Source organism: Rhamphochromis longiceps, linkage group LG1, assembly GCF_057381845.1.
Source record: "Rhamphochromis longiceps isolate RC_006_pf linkage group LG1, R_longiceps_female_GT1.1, whole genome shotgun sequence".
In the NCBI taxonomy this organism is placed as follows: domain Eukaryota; kingdom Metazoa; phylum Chordata; class Actinopteri; order Cichliformes; family Cichlidae; genus Rhamphochromis; species Rhamphochromis longiceps.
In genome coordinates, this window is record NC_140557.1 from 10,107,083 (window position 1) to 10,127,418 (window position 20,336).

At 40.1% G+C, this 20,336-nt stretch overlaps 1 protein-coding gene across 5 annotated transcripts in view; it reads right to left on the reverse strand.

Moving 5' to 3' along the window:
- The window catches only part of chd9 (chromodomain helicase DNA binding protein 9), a 75,807-nt gene that overhangs the window by 39,718 nt on the left and 15,753 nt on the right, over positions 1–20,336 (reverse strand). For 4 of the 5 annotated variants that reach the window (XM_085427132.1, XM_085427084.1, XM_085427123.1 and 1 more), the window contains one exon: positions 6,615–7,027. In XM_085427132.1, the coding sequence (XP_085283258.1) occupies positions 6,615–7,027 (413 nt within the window). Of the gene's footprint in view, positions 1–6,614; positions 7,028–9,312; positions 10,284–20,336 lie in introns of those variants that run through there. The other variant, XM_085427184.1, reaches the window with a different exon arrangement.

Genomic DNA, 20,336 nt, shown 5'->3' on the forward strand with positions numbered 1-20,336 from the left:
AAAAACAGCTTTAGCTTTCCCTAATGAAAAAAGTGAGGGAGAAGAGATTAGACAGCTAGCAGGCAAGCATTGAAATATGAACAGCTATACGCTGCAGCACATACACTAGACTTAAACCTCCATTTTCTATCATGTAATTGATCTCACAAGCACCATTTTGTTTGATATTTTCCTACTACCCTGCTGCTTTGTAGTATCAGCATATTTATAACATGCCTGCTCACAGGAAGCATTGGATGCACAGCTTTGAGCATGCTGATTGAACCAAATTTATATTAGGAAAAAAAATGTAAAGAGGAGGGGGAGGGTGGAACAAAAAGAGCAGCACACTGCTTTCATCTGATAATTATTTGAGGGTATTTTTCAGCAGGTAGGCTGCACAGAAAAGCACATTCCAGCCTACAGAGAGCCGTGATCGGTCAAGCCTATCCAGTAAAATAACCACCTCCTCTCCTTAGAGTAGATAATGTTGGTTAATATTTAAATTTATAAAATTCTGGCTGAAAAGCGAAAAGAAAAATCTATCAGTGCCCTAGTCCTGTTTATTAAGATTAGGTGTATTTACACAATATTAAAAACAGGATATGCAGGTCCTATGGTGACCCTGAAAAAGGCATCCTGTCCACAACATCTTTTAGGGTCAGTCCATCATGTCACGCTGAAAGCAAGTAAAGCTTTTATAATTAAAAATGAACTATTTTACAATGATGGGTTAACTCACTAATCTGTTTTACTATTACGGTCTGTCATTTCCAAAGCATACCACAAGCAATTTTATGTATGATATTATGGTATGATATATCTTTGAGGCACAAATACGTGCTTAAGTAACGCCCTTTTGATTAAAACAAAAACAAAAAAACGCCACAAACGAGTGAATCTGAAGATTCAACATAAACACCTGTAGTACTAACAGTTGAAATGATTCCCCAGGGTTATCGCACCTTATAGCAGCAAAGCATAAGAGCTTCCATGATGATGTGTCTGATTTGCCTAAATGCTGTGGGATCTAATGGTCTATGTTTAAGCTTTGATAAATATTCAGCAGTCATAGTGATTAAAGTCAATTTAATTATTAAGACGGTTATAAACCAAGTTGAAAATTAGTCTCTAGAATTCCCCAATAGCTGATTTTAATGTACCACATCTTGTTTTCCCAAAGTAGGACATCAGTTAGGACTTTAGTGTTGGGAAATTCTTGTTGGGCTATAGTTTCATTAAAAATCCCCAGATAAGAAGAGTCATTTGATACTGAAGCATATTAGCCAAGACAAAGATAACAAATATGTAACATTTGTTCTCCGGTTTGATTTTTCTTGGATATCTGTCATGTCCACCTGTCACAGCGGCTGTTGCACCCATATTTTAATCGGCTGCATTAATTTATTTATTCTCATCAGACAGGCAGATTTTCCATATGATTGTATGACCCCCCAATTTGCTTTCCAAGCATCTGGTGAGCAAACTATCCAAGTAATCCAGAGGACACTTATTAGGCATTAAACAGAATTGATTCTCCGAGAAACATAGGTAGTGATGACAGTATAGTGGTCTCAGAGAAACAGAGCCTTAAGTATACCGACAATTAGGGTAATGGTCTTATCGTGGGATCCAATTCCCTGCTTAAAGAACAGTCAGACGATGCGATGGAAGAGTGAGCACATACTCAAACAGCACCAAATACACACAACCTCCAGCTTTCAGAACACAGCCAAGCACACACCCTCAACAGAGCAGAGCCTGAATTAATGACTTTAGCGGAAGGTTAGTACCTCTGCAGTCGGTATACATTAATATTTTATGTGGAGATCCTTGGTGGTGCATGCATATAAACAGGACTCTCTCCACTATGAATACAGAAAAGACGCTTCGTGTTATAGTCTCAATCACCGCAGTCTTCATCACAAGTGCAACAGATCTACCCCTCCCTGTACATATATAAACATATTCCAACTGCATCTGTGTGGAGCAAAAATAGAAACTGAATCTTCTTCACAAAAAAAGAAAGAACTAGTAAACAGACTATGCATTATACAACATATCTATAATTAATTGTGTACTCTTGAATGTATGCAAATGTGTGTAGAATTGGGCTTTTATTGCCAGACCAAGAGTCAACCTGGGCAAGAGGCCAAGGCACAGTCAGAAATACAGCCATTCATAGCCTTAATGCAAGAACACTATTATGGATAGTAGGGCTGAACGATATATCGCATTTGCGATAATATCGCGACATGATCAAGTGCAATTTTCTAACCGCAAAGGCTGCGATTATACTCTGGACATGTCCAAATTCATGGGCTGCATCCTCCTGAGGCCGCATTTGTAGACCGATTACGTCACAGCGACGCGCCGAAGGCTGTCCAAATTACTACCATATCCCAGAATTCATAGCGCGGCCCAGCCAAACTCCAGTTTCCAGCAATGGCAGCCGCTACTGAGTTTTAAAATTACTCATACTAATCTTTCAGGGTCACAAAATAAACTTTTAACATATTTTCAGGCGAGAAAGTAGCTGTGTAAACATCAAATATCTGCTCGGTTTATCAAGATATCCCATATTTGCAAGAGTGCTTCGACGTTTTCAGAGGCGTCTGCTACCCACCAGCTCGACAGCTAGCCGGGAGCTCGAGGGTTACTGATGCGGCCGAGAACGGCACAACTCCCGGCACATCATTTTCAGATCACCGCGGAGTTTCGCTGCTCGGGTTAAACGTAATATATAAGTCACTTAGACAACCTAAAAATGTTATTGTTGGGCTTTTTTCAGTGTTTTGTTTGTTCGTGAGTAAATCGGTTTGGCTGAGATTAAAGTTATTAGATTAGATAAAATGAAACTTTATTAATCCCCCGGGTGGGTTCCTCCTTGGTTTTCACACAGCTGACTAAACGTCAAACAGAAAACTTATTAAACAGAAGTATGAGACAGTCGAGAATTTACGCCAGTGTCTGGTTATATTTTAGATAGCAAGAAGCAGACGGCCGAGTTTATTAAACTCCACCGAGACAGCGGTGACGCTAATCAGAACTAGCCTTCTGATTAGCTAATCAGAAGGCTAGACCGTCCAATTTCACGCCTTTAAATTTTAAAGGCGTGTTTGTGTGTGTGTTTATACAATTGCTATTATGTTTGCACTTTATGTGTAATGTTACTGACTGCAGAGATCAGTAAGATGTGTGTATTTTTTATTTATTAGTTTTATTTATTTAATATTATTTTTTAATTGAATGACTGTCTAGTAGTTCACAGATGTCGAAAAACTGAGTGTGGTAAAGCCACTGATTTTTTTTATGTATATTTCTGCAATCTGCACATTGCACTGACTTTCATTTTAATGTTTACACCAGGGTTCCTTGTCAGCACTTTATGCTCAGATCTTTGTAAGCTAAAAATAAACTATTGTGTATGTTCAAATATACTGTTGTGATTGAAGAAGTTAAATAAAAATGTCAGTCATCAATTCATGCATCACCTCATGTCATCATAACAGAGGTCTGTCTTCCAGGAAAGAACAGTTTAAAATTAATGTAATATAGTATTGGCCATACTATATGATGTATTGCTTGTCTTTGTTTAATAATACAGAAGACAAAGACCTTAAAAAATAATCGCATATCGCATCGCAATCGCAATATTGGGGCAAAAAATCGCAATTAGATTATTTTCCATAATCGTTCAGCCCTAATGGATAGGCCCTGTGAAGTAGTTCTACAAGTCCATAGTCAAAATGTACAATGCAAAAATGAAAATAAACACTGTAACTGTTACAACAGTGCCAGTCACTTCAGTCTTTTATAGCTGGTATGTTTGTTTTGTTAGCCTGGAAAGTTTTCTCCTTTCTGTCTTTCATCAACAAGTAGTCACTCCCTTTGCATTTGCAATAATACATTTACTTCATTACTGTTTAGAAAAAAAAAGTGGGTGTTGAAAATGGTATTTATGACAAAATCAGGCCATCCAGTGCTCAGGACAATGGGTTTTAGTTTTTATGTTTATGATTAGAGTGCTGTGAGACTGTGGCGGATCATGTTTTGACTTCGTGATTCAAGGTCTACACCTGCCTGTCTCAGTTAAACTGGACTTGCTGGATTTAGGTGAATGCACATTCTATTCCTGTAAGTGTCTTTGTTTATATCAACATGGCCATCAAGAGTCACAGTTATTTTGGTTTTTGAGTCTTCAAGCAGCATCATTAAGTGGAGCTCTTGAAAAAGATCCGCTCCAATTTGTCTGTTCTTTATTTGCTAATTAGCAAAGTAAAAGCTCCATTAGCCTCAAGATTTTCTTAGCTATGAATCTTCACACCTCAGAGGAAACATTCACACACTCCTACAAACCTCTTGTCATATACAGACAGCTATACGTCACTGCCGTGTTCGCACCAAAGTCTTTTGCATTTTAACAGCTTAACATATTTAAGAGCAATTTTAATAGCTTAAATAGCTTAAATCCCAAAATATGATTAATTAAGGCATAGTAATGTCATGTAATGTTTAGCAAAATATAAAGCAAAGCAGTCAAACTAATTTGAAATGTCGTGCACTTTATAAATTTCTCAGTATGGTCATTCTAGTCAGATGACCGGTCCATCATCTGACCTGAATACACTTCATTTTTCAAAATGGCTGGAATACATGAAGAAATGGGTGCTATAAAATGTGGTCTATATCACTGACTGTATTTTGGTCTGACTGTTTTTTTGTTTTTTAAAACAACATGTACCCCAGGTATGGTTGCTTGGGTTACTTAGCTCATTAGCTTATAACAACAATGACTGTTATCTGTGACACATTTAAATGACAGACTGCAAACACACGGTTAGCTGTCCTTTAAAGCCATCAAGTCTTAGACTGCACTTGATTACATACTGATGGTTTTAAGAACTGTCTCAACGGATGCAAGGTGGTTAGAAGAGTAAAAGATCTGGGTGTGCACTCTCTAACCAATATGAGTGAAGCTTCCTGATCTTAAAAGTCAAAGATAAATAACAAGTTCAAACAACGCTTTCATTTTAAGATCACACCTGAGCTTGTTCAAAAATTCAATCACATCCACAAACCTCATGGAGCTCATCATGGAGCTGAGACATGACTTAATGTGAACACCAACAGACACCTACCTCCAACTAAACCTGAAAGTGTAGGCAGACTGTATCACAATGACTGATGCCTCCATCATCTCACTGTTCTCCCAAACATTAGCACTTCCAAAACTTTGTCATTTTCACACACAGGACATGTGAAATTCATTATGTGCTACAGATTTTCTCCCTCAGCATACCTCATCTAATTATTAACCAAGGCCGCAGCCAACCAGATATTCAGTTTGACCATTTCCAGCCACTCTCACGCTAGGTTTCAAATGTGGGTGCTGCTTTAAAACCAATAGTGATTTTTTTTTTTCTAGCTGTACAATGTGATATATTTAAACATTCCCCCATTCCTTCAGTTCCCTGCCTTTGCATTCACATCTGCACCAGCTGATATCTTAACAGGCTGCGCTGGGTGTGGCTTAGAGCTACATACTGCTTATAGCAGTTAAAAACGGGGGGATGGGAGACAGATTAAGGTATCTTTACATCAGCACTACTCACAAAAACATACTAAGAAGCACTGTCCTGCATGTAAATGGAGTCTTTGTGTGCTCCTCCCATGTCTATGCTGATGACTGAGCCTGGTTTATTGTTATGGCGTGCAGTAAAGTCTGTTGAACTTTGAGCTTCCATCTTGGCAACCACAGGCAGAAAATAAATGTAGAAATGTACCAATAAAAATCAACCGATGCACAAGAACCTAAAATCAGTCAAATGCTGCTGCTTTATTGATGCAAATAGCAAGAAGGAATTACCTTAAGTCAGAAAAAGACAAAGTACATGTATAGTAACATTAATTCAAGTTTAAACTTACTGATCTGTGACTTGGGAACTTGAAAAAAATTTTTTTCCCCCTATTGAAAATTGCTCTTTTTAAACTGGCTCTTAAATCAAACATTTAGAACAATCATCATAAATATGTAATAGTTTCAAACTCTAAACCATCCCTTTAAATTCCTAAGCTTCAGTGGGAACTGTTAGAAAAGTGGATGTGGATGAAGTGAAGTGAAGAGCCTCAACATAAACGTGACTTTTACTGAACGCAAGCTATGTGTTTAACCATTTTCCAGTAGTGACAAAATAGTGATCAATAATGTTAACATGTTTTTCACTACATAATCTATAGAAAATACAATAGCTGACATAAGCTTTCCAATATGTAAGATTTGGTCCTGTAACTTTTCATTTTATATGAATCTCTGTCTCAATGTATTGTTTATCCTATTTACATATTAAAGTGGTGTATATTATTGCTATACAATTTTTTAAAAATCCTAATTTGAATTCTGAAACGCTGAAGCTACGATTTCTTTGTCTTTTGTATATTAAGTATAATGACAGATAGTTAATCAGTGGCACATGTTACTTGCGCATACGGGCTCATGAAATGCCGCTGTTACTAAAGCATGAGTTGAGTTAAAAGACATGAGATCAAAGCGATGCTTAGTGGATTATTTTTTGCCAAAGCAACAGCGCACTGCAGCAGTTTATAGCTGAGCATTAATGGTTGTGACTACATACCCGATCTTGGCCTTCTGCTTGGGCTTGGAGGAGGGTACAATACAAGCTTTCCTGCAGGCCTTCTCCTTGGACCGTGCCTTCCCATTTCCTTTGTGCTCATGATCACGGTGGGCTTTGTACTGCGAAGAAGAGCTGGGGAAGCTCTCTGGGCTCATAACCCTTGGGATGTTTTTCTCCCCTCTTTGCCGAGCCTTTGCAATAGCCTCTGATATTATCCTATTTGCCTTCTCCTGCTTGTCCTGTGGAGTTGAATCCATCTGATGATGCGTCCTCCGTGGAACCCTTTTCTCTGATGAGGAGCTGGATGAAGATGAAGAGGAAGATGAAGAGGATGATGACGAGGATGAGCTGCTCTTCATTGGGGGACTGAGGACCCGTATCTGGCTTCCGGGACCATTAGCGTTCTTTCGAGGCTATGGTCAAAGAGAAAAATAAACAGAAACATAGTGAGCATGGTACTGTAAAAGGTGTGTGATGTCATCGAGCCTTCGAAACAAAAAGCTGCACCTTAGAAAAATCTAGTGATGCAAAGATCTTTAAAAAGAAAAAGCTTAATAACAAAACAAATGTCCAAATACTAGCTTCAAAACACTGACTCACAAAAAATAAATAAAAAATGCAAAACAGGAAAAAAAACAAAAAACAACAACATCAGCCTTAATTTACATAATGCATATAACAGATTACAAAGCCAATGAGGTACAATGTGGATGTACTGATACAGCCTGCAGCCATTTACAGGTTATGCATTTCTACTTATATAGGTGTGTTGTCACTAGGTTTGGTAAAAAACAATTTAAAAAAAAAAAAAAAAAAAAAAAGGAAAAAAAGATATTGTTCAAAACATCTTCCTGTTTTGTAACACCATAAGCATTTATTAAAAAAACAAAACAAAACAAGCCATTAATACCACTGCTTGTATTTATAGCTGCATTCAGCATGTGGATCCACTATAGTCACACAGCTCAGCTAACACAATCGAAATATTGTTTCCTTCATAGAATATCGTGGAAGCACAGTGCGATGCCATTTTACTGTACAGTAAGCAGCTGAATGTAATAAATATGAAACAAGGTCTAAAACAAGGAAGAAACTAAATGTTAAAATCCAGCCTTCTATGAATTCGCAACATACTAGGGTGCATTCGTGTGACAAATGAAAATATCACTCATTCAGAAAAACAGAACCTTCTCAAGGCTGTGTGAAGCACTCCGGCAGCAGAGCTTGTTGCTGTCCCCATCTCAAAAGCTGGGGGTGGGGGGTGGACCTGCCATGCTCTGCATGATGCTCACTTTAACTCTACTCTACTAGTAGACACTGAGCTTGATGAAAGGCCAATGTTTCCTCCAAGAATTCATTTAGATCAAGGGCAGACGACCCTCTGTCTGAACTCTGAAACCATGTGACATCAAAAGTCAACTGAAATTCTTTTGGCTCAAGTAAGCTTTTCAAACGGAGGGTTAAACACTGGTTCAATGTAGCAGGTCACAGTGAGCCTCGCAGACATAAATAATCTAGCCTGCCTGATACATGATAATATGTGCATAATAGATGGCGTGACTGCGGTTATGACTACACAAGCACCCTGTGGTGGGCTTTAAGCCCAGCAGAGAGGGAACCCATAAATGGATGACCTAATCTAAAAATGTGTTGCGTATGCCTACATGGCCCAGGCGCGGCTGGTTGCTTTTTTTCCACACTGCTAGCTAAATAAAGAGAATTAGCTTGAACCTCACTGACAAAGTGGGGGAGGGAACTGAATAACTAGCAATTCATTTGGAAGAAGTGGGGAGAAAAAAATACACACATACACACAAAAGCTGCATTATGATTTTCACGTGTGCCACGCCGCTGAGGCTATTAGGAGGAAATTTACCAGATCATGCTGGAATGTTCTCATTTAAGTTATTGGTGAAAAGAAAGAAAATAGAGAGAGAGAGAGAGAGAGAGAGAGAGAGAGAGAGACAGAGGGAGGAGTAGAAAGTAATGTTTAAGAGCGGAAGAACATGAACGCACATGAAAGAGGTAGGAAAGAGGAAGACTAAATATGAAAACAGGTTTCTATCAGAAAGGCAGCGCAAGGGAGAGAGAGAGAAAAGATAAAATGCACCAAAAGTGAGAGCACTGCAGCTGTGTAATACATCTATAAATAACTGAAATTACAGCCTGCCAGCACTGCAGTGATTTCAATCTCTCTAGCAGCACGCAGTCCCATGAAAACGGCAGGGACTATTACAGCTAATGAAAAGGTAGAGTAAGCTCCATTTGGGCCGGACACCTTTCCCTCGCTCCCACCCTCTCATTTCCACATGTAGTGAGGTCTCTGGTGACTGACAGGCTCAACTCATAGAGGGCACAAACACACGCGCGCACACGCGCGCACACACACACACACACACACACACCATACACTGTACATAAACTACAGAACAGGGCAGCAGAATTCAACTGAGAATGAAAAGTGATGTATGATTGGACAGTGGGGATGGGGAAAATACTGTACATCCAGTAAACCATGCTAAGGTCCAGCACAGCAAAGCAAATGAATATAGAGGGAAAGGGGAAAAAAGCAGCAATGAGTTCAAGATGGCGGCAGTGCAGCATGAGCCAGTAGCAGAGGAGGTTGTTCAGTTCCTGCCGGCCCCTCCTCCTCCCCCTTGTCCCTCCTCCCTCCCAGCTCTCAGCACAGCTCACTTACCCTTCCTCTTGGCCTCTTCACTGTAGACATGGTGTTTTTTTTCCCTTCCTCTTTCCTCCCCCTCTCCAACCGGCTAACAAAAGCCTTGCCCTTTCGCTGGGTTTCTTCTCTCTCCGTTGCTCACTCACACTTTCTGTTACAAACACACTCACTCTCTCCTTTTCGTTTGTCTCTCACTCTTCCTTGAGCCGTGTGTCCCCCCCTCCCCTCCCTCACTCCTCGTTTGCCTCCCCTCCTCCTTCCCGGTCAGCTCTTCTCCTCGGGCAGTGCAAGAGCGCCGGATCTGTTCGTCTCCTCCTCCCCCAGCAGGCAGGGCTCAAGAGGAGCGCATGGGAGCTCACTCTCTCTCCTCTCTCTCTCCCACTCGCTCTTTCTCTCTCACCCTCGCCTGTCTCTTCACAGGGTGATGGGGGAGCAGCGCTGTTGGTGGTAGAGGAGGTGCGTGGCAGTCCAGGAAGCTCTCATTCTGCTGCTGTGTGCTGCTTTACTGTCGTCCGGCTTCACCCAAGTCTCCCTCACTCACTCTGTGTGTGTGTGTGTGTCAGAGTTGCCTTCCTCTCTCCTCCCCTCTCATTGATTCCTCTTTTTGCCTGCCTTTCGTGAGTGCACTCAGTGCCTCTCTGAGCCTTCACCCTCTTGTTTCTTGTTCTTTCTTGCTCTTCCCGCTTAGTCGTTTCTCTTTTTGTGCCTCTCCTCGTCTTCTTCACCAGCTGGGATAAGGTAGGTTACTCCTTTTATTACACACAAAAGCCTTTTTTGTGTTATCTTGCTCGCTTGTTTGGCTGATTGTTTTTTCCTCTTTTCTCCCCCACTTATCTTTTTCCTTGTTCTCCCTCGCTGCCCTCCCCTCTCCTTGGCTCGGGCGTGTGTGGCGAGCTCGAGACTCTGGCAGGCAGAGCGACGGAAAATGAAAGCACAAAGCAGCAAAATGCATCAGCATGAATATTAGAGATGTCGTTAAAACCCAGACTCGTTTTTCTCTCCCTCTCTCTCTCTCTCTTACTCACTCTCTCTCTCTCTCTTTGTAAGGAAGTAGGCCAGCAGATGGTGCTAGCAGTTATTACATTAACTTTCACAACTTAACCCCCAAAGTACTGGATTTCTCCCACGCCACAGATTGTCAACATCGTAGCTTTTCACTTCCTCATATTGGTTACTGATAGTGATATGTTGATTTATAAATAGAACAGCAGATTCCAAGAGAGACAGAAGAACAAACAGAAAAACAAATTTCCAAAGGCTAAAAATAAATTTCTCATACAAACAGAGTATAACAGATTTCAACTTCCTAATTAAATTGGCACACACAGCCTACACTGTCTCCAGCGGTGAATTCAAACACTTTTACCGGGTCAAAGCCAGGTCACCCTGCTACGAGTCTTGGGGGAGGGGTGACCAAGAGTGGAAGCTGGGATGTGTCCAAGACATGGAGCTCTTCCTGTGAACCACAAACTCTTTGAGCTAGAAGGCCTTTCAGGGAACTCCTGACAGCACAATGTAGGGTCCATGTGCACAGCCTGGCACATGGTATTGGGAATTATTTAGACACAGGCTGGCTTGACGCCAGGTACAATACCCCCCAACGACTGGGTTAGGCCTGAGCTACTGACGGACGCCATCAGCTGTTTTTAGTCTGTGTTTACTGTGCAAAACAAGGTAAACCAATATCCTTCCCACACAACACAAAGTCAATTTCAAATGCAGCTGCACACAACACAGTTTGTTGTCTGTCCAGTTCAATTCAAGGAAGGACACACTTTTCATGCCGTTTCTAAAAAAGAAGTTATTCTAATGGCCAAATCTAAGACACCAAGAAACTAAAGGACTAAATGGTTGCATTCATGGGATGAATAATTACCACAATTCAAAACACGAACAGCTTTTGAAACACATGCCATCTGACCGGTCAGGGTGACACAAGCTGCATGGCGGTTGTGAAGACATTAGTAAATAAAACACAGAGTAAGACATTATCCTAGGAAGCAAGGAGTCAGACTTCCAGGCAGGAACACATCCCATATAGTGTTACTTTATATATAACTTATTATATTATTAAATGCCGATCCTCCTCACATGGGTTGTGAGTTTATGGTGTGAAATGTGTGGGGTAGTGTGTTGAGGTTACAATACAATATGGCTTTACACTCCATGTTGTACACATATTCTAACAGCCTTATTCAAAATCTGTATGTGTGTAAATGGGGGTGTTGTTATAGCAGTGGCTTTAGAAATTCTCACACCATCTCCCTCTGGTTTGCTCTTAAAGCTCTATATTGTCTTTTCTACAGAGATCACAGCCATGTGTGCACAGCAATATTCCTTTCTAAGTGTTTGCAGCAGCGTGCCTTGTATCAACCTGCCAAGTCAGGCCTTGGAGTTTGGACTTTAAAGCAGACCACATGCTTGCTGCGAGCAGAGCAACAGCATTATCTCCAAGCGAAACAAATCTATTGTCAGATAATGTCCACCAGGCTACACTCCCCAAGGATGACTCGACAACACACACACTCACACTCACATTGTAATGAGTTCACAGTCACATATTGCATATATTCAATCCACCCTAGACAAACATAAACATAACTAAAAATACAGTCTCCTCACAGTCCTCATTAAACTGCAACAGTGAAAAAATAAAGAAACTTTGTCATTCATTACTTTAACTGCCACAGGTTTACACAAGTATGCAATTTTGTACATCCCACAATGGTTTATCTTCAGGAAAAAAAACATCAAGTATTTGAAGAATAAAATAACCTGGTACAAGCCTCCAGAGAGTCGGAATAATGCCTCATTTAAAACCAGATTCAGTAACTATGTTGCTTTTAATGAAACATTTTTGCTCCATGGTAAATGTTTTTTCTACCCGGACTAGATTTTAAAAAATGAAGGGGAAAAAAAAAAGTATAGCAGTCAACAACGTACACATGCTTCAACGGTCACATGGCATGAAGCCACAGCTCCTTGGCAACTAGACAGTTAATATGCAAACAAGCCTGGCAGCTCTGTACAAGGGGAGTGGCTTCGTTTTAGGACAGATGAGGGAGGGGAAAGGAAGAGGGGAGGGAAGTAGAGAAGGGGAGGGGAGTAGCAGAGCTGGTAAAAGGAAGCGGGTGGAAAAAAAAAATGTGTGTGCGCATAGAGAAGCAGCGTGGCTGCAGAGGCACAGGTGTCTGTCGCTGAACACTCCATTACTTCCTCATCAAAGGGTCTGTATTAGTGCGCTACTGCTCTCATTTCTTGCCTGAACCACCATGAGAGTCTCCACCAACTCACCATTAAGAAAATGGAGAGCTCAGAGCTAGCAATGCACTGGCTGTAAATGACAAGATGGCTAGCACCCACGAGGCTCTAGAGCCAAAAGCCAGCTGTTACTCTCATATCCCAAAAATTAATTCCTTATCCAGCTCAAATGCAATGACACCAAGTGTCAGTGACAACACTGTGCGGGATGAAAAAAAGGCTGCACTGGAATAGACAATGCACACACTTCACATTTTTAAATGTTATTTAAGAATTAAATTTGAAAAGGTGATTGATAAAACACTACTTCTTTCATATAATGAGGTTTTCACTGGTGAATAAGTTTACTGCCATGTTCTCAAGCTAAAAATAAAATACACACAAAATCAAGGACAGCTATTCTGTAGCGGAGACTTAACTGTGTGATTTTGTTTTGTCTTCAGTGACCAATGCTAGATCCAATCTATCCTTGCCATGATTCTGAATTAGACATGCTATGATGAAAATGGATGGTGTCCTGTTTAACCATTTTTCTTTTTAGCCAAAAAAAGAAAGAAAGTTTAAACAGGCCTCAACAATATAATGATTTATGCATTTCTTGGAAAACAAAGCCAGCCTTCAAAATTTAATGAGAATCAATTCACAATATTCTATTATATCTATCTACTATTTTCATTTCATTTTGTAGCACAGAAGTAGATAGTCCACTTAAGTTGCAAGTGAATGAACACATAAAATCACCTGTAGTGAATTCACCAAATAGTTACCTGCCTTCTTGTGCTAAACGTATGGTCCTGTGATTTGTCCACGTACACTTGCAAACGTACACTTGTGCAGTCCTCCAAAATCCCAACTGCTCATTGCTGGATATGGATGACATGCATTGCATTTAACAGAACAAGTAAGGGAGTGATAGTGGCATTTAACCGGAATGGAAAAAGCACCCCCCAATAAAACTCCAAAGTTAAAGAAATAAAAGTATGAAAGTAGAAACCTAGTTGCAGTGGATTCATTTTGTTGCTTTAAAACACTGTTTCATTTCAGCTCGTTGTATGTTTATAACTTCGCTTTTCTCCGTGGCTGGCTGATGGACCAACAATAGCACAAGCAAGAGTAGCCCACAGACCGGTTTTACCACATACTTCTGATACTGCCCCTATCTAATGATTTCTACAGGTAGATGGGCAGTTTGTAGCTGCCCATAGACATCTAACACACTGCCAATGCACTACAATCCCATGTGCACAATGAAACATGACATGGACCTTTTAACTAGGGAGCTCACAGAGTAAAGACCACTTGATGACTGCTTGAGCTGAACCTGTTATTTGTGTTCTTACCTCCACCTCAGTCTGGAAAAATTCTGGATGACCATGACTGTTTAATTTCAGCCAGGTTGTATGTTTTGAAAGAAGATGGGCAGGTTATTCATTCACCTTCCAAACAGGTGTTCTAGTTTAGAATAACAGAAATTGTTTTGCAAATATTTAAACTTAAAAAACAAACAAAAACAAAACATTGATACCAATGAAAGAGGTTTTGGCTTTCTCCAAAAGAAAAAACAAAACAAACAAACACCAGAACTGCTATTTTTCACAAGGACTTTCTAAGCTGGGTTTAATATACTTAAGATCAAAATGTATTTTTCTTTTTCATATGGTGAAATTTAAGAGGGAAATTGAGAGACCTCACTTAAGTCGCTGCCTGAACTATGTGCCAGTTGTTCTTATATTCTGAGTCACTCCCTAAACATTTAAACCAGGAAGAAGCCAGCTTTGAATATTTTTAATAAACTTTAAATTAGACATAGCGTTTCTCTGTCTTCTGCAAGTGTGAAATGTGTTAAACCATCAAAATGCTTGTAATGTAGGTGTTTTTAAAAAGGTGATGCTGCAGCTAGAAATAACAATTGGTCACATGGGAGTTGTTCAGGCCACTTTCATCTTACTATTAGTTCAAAACATTATACAGATAATTATAATGCTGCATCCACTGGGTTAACCATTCAATAAACCCAACACACCCAAAAGAAGTGAATGAGCATGAAAACTGTACTAGCCTAAGGAGAAACAACACTGTCAGCACACTATGCATTGTGTGTGCACATGTATGCATCTGTGAAGATAATTATAGATAACGTGCAAGTAAACCAGGATCTCAAAGCCAAAAAGGACGTTTTCTTTCCTCCATCCTTTAACAAACAAACATTCTCCAACAGACTGCATGATCTTTACATCAGGGTTATTTCAGTACAAATACAACACTAAATGTACTGGATACAGTTAACTAACTAATAGGTCCAGCAAATTGAAGGACAGGCTTTATAAATGTAATCATGCTACACTCCTTAGAAGCACAACAACAGATCCAACAGGCTTTCATAAAGAAAGACCATATATCCTTGTGTTTGTGCAATGCACTATTTGACTTCTTCCTTTATTTAAACAAGTTTAGCGCTGAAAGACATTCTTAATTCCAACAAAAAGCCTTTTGGGCGCAGATGGGATATAGGTATAGTATGCTGGACGTAATCATCTAGCTATGTCAGTTTTAAACACTAGGGGGTGACTGTGAGGAGACAAAGCAGGAATGTGAGGTATAGAGAAAAGATGTCTACAGCCACCTTATGTGATTCACATCCAAGTATGAGTCCAGAGTAAATGTCAGGCCTTTGTCTAAATTCCACTAATAAAGCAAAAGAGAAAAAAAAGAGGAAATTGATTTTACATTAAACAGTATTGTTTTTAACTCCTGAAGTACTATCACAAATGGGTAAATATTTGAAACTGTTTCTCTCTTTGACTTACTACCCACTTAACCAAATAAAACGGAAGCACTGTCTGCCCCGCAGCAGTGTTTCTAAAGTTACTAATTAAACTAAAGCCATGTGAATAGCAATAACGTCTTTCATTATGCTGATGACTAGATTTAAAATCATATTTTGTTAATTAACATACTGAGGAAAATAAACTCAGGCCTCTGTTTTGTGTTTGCTTTGCTTATGATGCTAATTTTCCCAGTGAGTGAACATTTTTAAAAAAATTAACAGCCATGACGTGGGTTTGGGACTTGGTCAGAATACATAGTATGGTCTAGTCTGGGCTCTTTGACAACCAGGGCCAATGACTGAGAAGAGAGAGAGAGCAATTCTAAGTAGGACATTTGCCCCTCTTGCATCTTTAAGTGTCAGCTCAGAGGGCAGACACTCAGTGAGATTTAAGATGATATTTCAAGGACTAGCACTGCTTGCATGCACGAATGAGTAGGAGTCAAAATGAAAGCAAGAGACCATCCATCCAGAGAGGGACAACTCTCACAATTAGTAGCTGACAAACACACTTTACATACCAGCAGTGCAACTAAGGAGCCTCACTTCTGAGTACTGGTTAATATAATTAGTATACTTTATTCTTGACATTCAAAACAAATCTGTGTATGTCTTATCGCACATAAACACCCCCACACACTCGGTCTTATCTTTGTGGAAGTGCTATCTATTTGTATATCACTTTCAAACAGAGGAGAGGACCCTATCCTAGACAGAATATAAAACACAAAGTCAATGTGACAACACCAGTTAGTGAAGTCCTGTCATGAAGGGTCAGTTTTGACTATTGCCATCTTGTTGCTTTGAAACTGGACTTTTCAAGCAAGAAGTGTAACTGACTAAGAAATTGACGGACGGTGCATCATAATTTATATGAACTTTCTCAGTCTTGCTACCCCCTATTTATACATCACAGTTTAAGTGTAGGGAGAGTTTGGAAACTCATCTATTCCCTACAAAAATTTGTTTTTATGTCGAATCAAAAAGCTATTTGAGCTACTTGTATTGTAATATTTTTGATTCACATGCATTCTCCCAAATATATTTCTGTAGAGGGTCTACTGTTAGTCTCAAATGCAAGTAAATTCTTATGCTGCCCAAGATAACTAGCATTGCCTCCCTTGCCTCCAATCCACATAAGCCTCTTTACTTCACTTTAATGTGGAAAAAAAAACCCTACTAACAAGGGATGACATTTTTCAAGGTAAACTCATAACTCTTATTGGTGGTAACTCCATCACTGATCACCACAGCTGGCCAATCAACACTGTTTTCCCCTTCAACTCTGATAAATCCTGAGCTCTGCACTCTTTAAAAACATCTGTAACCATGGCATTGATTCATCATTGGAACAAAACTAGAGAATGCAGGAGGACCTCTTTGTCTGTTATCTTGATTTAAATTAAAGCTTAATGTAAAAGTCTGTTTGCAGAGATACTCAGTTATTTCCCCCCTACCTCACTGTAGGGGCCTGTTTGCAAATGAAAGACTCCATAGTGTGGTGCCTTTTGAAGAAGGGAGGAGAGACAGACAAGCTATTTAATACTCATAGCAACAGAATGAACGGAACAAGTTAGAACTTTAAGCATAAAGAAAAAAAAGAAGCAGCAGCAAATTCAATGACTTAAGAGTTTTAACTTTGTAGGTGATATCCACAAATGTACGCCCACTAATTACGGTAGGCTCGTTATGATCATTCAACACCATATATGCACAAATGTCTCCTGCTGGTATAGCCTTACATGTCAGGCTGGAATTAGAAAATAAATCCAATTGTGTCTCTTTATTTTGCTAGCAGTCGAGCTAGTTGGATAGCTTTGCTCTGTGTTTGAGCCACACAGTACACAAACATGGAGATTGGACAGTGCCACCTTTGCATGACTTGTCCCTGCACAAGTGGTTTCACTTACTGGCAATCTCACAGGAGGGCAACAAGACCAATTCAGAAGATTGCCCAACCCTACCATATTCATTCAGTGGAGACCTGTCAATCACAATGTAGGCCCACTCTAAAGGATACCCTGCGTTACTGTACTTTTTCACTATCAACTGAAATGATAAAGTAATAAACATAACAATCATAGATCAACTGAGCAGTAGGGTGGTTTCCATTTTCATTTGTAAACTCCTACTTCTACAAATGGACATCCAGATGAGTTACCTGGTCATGAGAAAGAATGCATGTTAAAGGGATCAGTGTGTCTGTACTTTATATTGATTGATTGATTGATCATACTTTATTCATCCCAAGGGAAATGGTAAATGGTTATGGAGTCCATGGTCCATTCTCAGGGCTATGTGCTCATTCTAAAGTCAAATTTCATGGGACTTTGTTCATGCTGGAAGACTCCACTAAGGCAGAAACAATTTAATATGGGGACCAATCTGAATTGCTCTCTTAAAAATTGTGAAATGGGACATTTGCCTTGGTGGAGGATGTGCTTTGAAAGTGCCCTTCTAGAGGTTTTTTGAGTTAGTGTGTGCTGTGGTTGTTCTGAGTAATGATGTGGTGCTCTCTGAATCAGAGATGGCACAGCAGGTCAGACACCAGGCAGTGAAGTGGAACTGAACTGTGCAAAACAAGCAAGCCGGATGATGCCATTCATTAATGGGAACATCGGTGCAAACTGAAGAGTGGAGCCGAGAGGAGGTCCCTTAGGATGCAACAGAGAGAGAGAGAGAGAGAGAGAGAGAGAGAGAGAGAGAGAGAGAGAGAGAGAGAGAGAGAGAGAGAGAGAGAGAGAGAGAGAGAAGGATGGGAGGGATGAGGTGGAAGAGAACTCAGCAAAGGGCTTACTGCCAGACCTTTACAGCTCCTTCATTATTGAAGCAGTGCAAAGGCAGAGCAGGGCCAGTGCCTGCGTAAGGAGGAACACACATAGAGGCAACCACATACATTCATGCACAAGAAGCACAGTGCAGGTGTGTAGTTAACCTACAGCCTTCAAGATTTGATGAAGTGAGGACTTTTTTTTCCCCCCCCAGCTTTGATTTCTACCTTCTCCTGTGCGCATGGCAGATATCTATGAAACGAAGAGAGCGAGAGTGCAGAGCAGAAGCGTTTTCCCCGCAAAAATGGAAAAAAAAAAAGGAAAAGAATTACCTTAGTTGCATCTTAACTTTATATTAAGATAATGACATTTTAACAGTTAAATCCAAATTATAGATCATTTTTATGACATGTCTCATAAGCTGCAACATAAAACTGAGTTGTTGTTTTTTTTTTCCAAACTAATATGCAATCTGAGCTAAAGGTAAAGAAGGTAAAAGAGCATGGTGAGGTCTAACAAGATCGGGTCGTCACCCCCAAGCCAACTGAGGCATAACGTAATTCACACCTCATCAGGGGTTCCCTGTTGACTAATTTACTAGTCAATTAAACATGAAAGAAAAAATACACTCAAATTGAGAACAATCAAAAAGGAGTGGAAACTGTATCCAAACAAATGTGGTTACACACTGCTCCTGTCGAGTTGCTACGTGCCAATTTACTCATTTTTTTGGTCAAACTACTGCAGTCATCTGCCTTACTTTACCCCTTACTAGTGGTAGGTGGGTGTGTTACATCTTTGAAATGAACCTTATGTGTAAGTTCAATAAGGAAGATGTGTAATCACACATCTGTGTACTACCCGAATGTTTGGAGGCTAGACAGTGCATTTCATTACTTCCACTTTCCCAAGTTATCAAGCTCACTGCTGACATCACTGGTCTGGACCAATCATCTTTCGGCCCACCATCTTCAAGCCAATCGGCCTCCACTTTGTGCACTTTCACTCAGTGCTCATCAGGCATTCTCCCTCAAATTCAAATTTTATTTGTGTCTCACACACACACACACACACACACACACACACACACACACACACACACACACACACACACACAGTATGACATGAGGTGAAATGCTTATAGCTGTGCAATGCCCGACCATTAAATGACAGTAGGTTTACAGTAAGATATACAATGAAATAGGGCTGCACGATTAATCGTTAGAAAATCGCGATCTCGATTCATACTTATGTGCGATCTCATTTCCAAATGACAACGATTTAAAAAAAAAAAAAAAAAAAAAAAAGACGACGACGACGATTGTACCGCATTTTGATCCGGGACGTACTCTGCATGAAAACAAGCGCTCACTCTTCTTGCTCAACAAATGACAAGGGCGGAGCCTTATACCACGTGATACAGAAGCTGTGCCGTGTGATGCTAAAATTAGCAGGGAAAAAACAACGGAGAGCACATCAGGGATGACGAGAAAGTAGGGCTGCTCAATTAATCGAATTTTAATCACGATTACGATCTGGGCTTTCAACGATCATTAAAAATGACTGAGCCGATTATTAGCCCCTCCCTCCCTCATGCAAAATCGTGCAGCCCTACAATGAAATATACAAATTTACAGGTTACCTTCGTGTAAACCACCAGCTCCTCATCTCTGCCTCTCTCACATTACCAAGAACTTCATCCAAGCCTCCGTCTTCATCACCACCACCAGCATCTAGACTCCAGGGGGTCTTGCCTAAGTCATCACTAGGAATCTGTACAGCTGTGATGGGCCATTAAACTCTAGTTGCCAAATAGCTTAATTCAATCATGACTCGTGTTCAATCCACCCTAATGATCTTTTCTTATTAAACTTAAAGCTAACTGAAGTGAAATCAACAATATATGATTAGTTTAACCAACTAGCATTTCTGGTGCCAACATTTCATCAGTTAGTCAACTAGTCACACATTTCACTAGTCCCTTGTGGGGACTATATTCCTGGCTTTACTTAAATTGACAAATTTGTCCATCTTTTGTACTAGTATGAAATCACCTTAAGTCAAAGACAGACAGCTGTCAGCCACAAATGTCTAGCGGCAGGGACGAGTTATGGCCAGAGAAGAAGCAGCTTCCCTGCTGATACTGTTACAGCTGAACCCCAAAATAAACACAGAAATGCAGG